Source organism: Orycteropus afer, unplaced genomic scaffold (assembly GCF_000298275.1).
Source record: "Orycteropus afer afer isolate SDZICR_OR568_19922 unplaced genomic scaffold, OryAfe1.0 scaffold00169, whole genome shotgun sequence".
NCBI lineage: Eukaryota > Metazoa > Chordata > Mammalia > Tubulidentata > Orycteropodidae > Orycteropus > Orycteropus afer.
In genome coordinates, this window is record NW_006921756.1 from 3,072,660 (window position 1) to 3,074,669 (window position 2,010).

At 42.9% G+C, this 2,010-nt stretch overlaps 1 protein-coding gene across 1 annotated transcript in view; it reads right to left on the reverse strand.

The window, feature by feature from the left end:
• Positions 1–644: 644 nt before the first annotated feature.
• Positions 645–2,010, reverse strand: part of LOC103201934 (cytochrome P450 4A11-like) — a 75,912-nt gene continuing 74,546 nt past the window's right edge. The window contains exon 12 of the mRNA XM_007946703.1: positions 645–813. Coding sequence (XP_007944894.1) covers positions 645–813 — 169 coding nt within the window. The remainder of the gene's footprint in view (positions 814–2,010) is intronic.

The following is a 2,010-nucleotide window of genomic DNA, read 5'->3' on the forward strand; positions in this document are numbered from 1 at the left end:
GCAGTCTTTGAAGATGGAGGAGGGAGCCATGAATAAAGGAAGTGAAGAACAGGAGCTCTAAACCTGTTGCCATTGAGTCTATTCCAACACAGAGTGACTCTGTAGATTACGGTAGCTTGAGAAGCTGGAAAAGGCAAGAAAATAGGATCTCCTCCAGTGCCTCACAAGGGAGACTGTCCTGGTACCACTGTGGTTTTTGCCTGGTGGAATCCATTCCAGATTTCTGACCTCCAGAACTGTAAGAGAACAAATAAGTGTTGTTGTTAGTCACAAAGTTTATAGTAATTTGTTATAGCAGCAACAGGAAACTCATACAGGGCTAGACAAACAGGCAGAGGGAAAAGACTGGTAGATGAGAAGACAGGCTAGATGTCAGGCAACTGATTAGGAGTTAGTTGGACAGTCAGAGATACAGGGTTAGAAAGGTAGACACACAAGTAGGGAGGGAACCTGAGAACGGTTGGCAGAGAGAGGGGCAAACAGTTTGGGGGACAGGAGGCAGGACATCAGGGAGGTGAAAGATAGGAAACAGGAGGCTGGGCAGATACACCAGGAACAGAGGCAGGGGGATGGAAAGACAGAGTGAAAGTCATGAGGCTGTCTAAGGGAAGTAGATGGAATGAGCCTACCTTGGCCCTACCAGGTTAGAGGAGCTTCTTCAGATGCAGGTGAATTCCATTGCAGGACTTCAACACAAGTCCAACAATTGGCAAGGGAACCCTTGTTGGGTCCAGTGATAACTCAAAGCGGAGCAGAATCAGGGCCACGGCTACCTTCAGCTCCATCATAGCAAATTGTTTCCCGATGCAGTTCCTGGGCCATTTAGAGACATCCAAAAGGAATGGATTTTAGGCTTCATTCTGAGCTGGGCCATCATTGCTCACTGAGCTCTCTTTGATGGGGCCCAGCTCCAGTTCCTCTCCGTATAGGTCACATTCTTCTATCTCCACCTTTGCAGCATAATCCTCTGATATGTTGGTCTTCCTGCTCTATTGCCTTCCACACTGCAGCCATGGCTGTACTTAAACTCTGTTATCTCTCCATCACAAGTAGGACAGAGCCCAAATGCATTTGCTGGCAATTTAACCCCTGTATGAGATGTTGGCTTAGCCAACTTTACCTTTACAGCTCCACTTCCTAGCTGAAGTTACTAGTGTAGGTATAACTGAGCATGTCCTCACTTCACGTCTGCCTGCTCACATCCTCAAGTTTCAGTTGTAGTGAACAGGTTGCCCTCATCCCCTCTTCCTTCACTCTGTGTCCCCTAAGAGAGTATTAGTAATTTATCCAAGGACACATCCCAGTCCAGGGCCTAGGGTAGTGCCAGGATCATGGGAAGAACAAAAACTATTCAATGACTGAATGAGTGAAAGAATAAATTATTGATGTCTTCACTTAGAGCTACTTATTTGTGTGCATTTCAGTCCTTGATTGAAAAGTCTTGGAGGCATGGAGAGTATCTCTCAGGTCTGTTATCATCTCCCAAACAGGACTTGGCACACAGAGCACACACGTAATAAATTTTTATAATGGCATTATATGTAAAATGCAGTAAAATAGAATGGATTCAAATCAAATTAAGTATTAGTTCTGGCTTATAAATTCAGCTACCCAAGACTCTGCTGCTTTCTAGGGCTTACAAGAAGGAATCAATTCAGAGGAAACTAAATTCTAGAAAGATAATTTGTGCAAAAGGTACTCTGGTGGTGTAGTGGATAAGGCATTTGGCTGCTAATTAGAAGGTCAGAAGTTCAATGCTCAAGGTCAAATGTCGAAAATATGACTAACTCATTGGAGAACTAACAGAATTATAGATTTATTAAAACTTTTCTATGCTAAACACAATGTTTATGGCAATTTGTATTTCATAGGATGATCTCTGTAGTCTTTGATATTTTCACAATAGCCATTTTGAGTGTTCTTGTCTCAAGTGAATCACAATTGCATGTGTATTTTATAAGTTACACACCAGGAACCTTTCAAATTCTAAGTTTCATACACAATATTGGG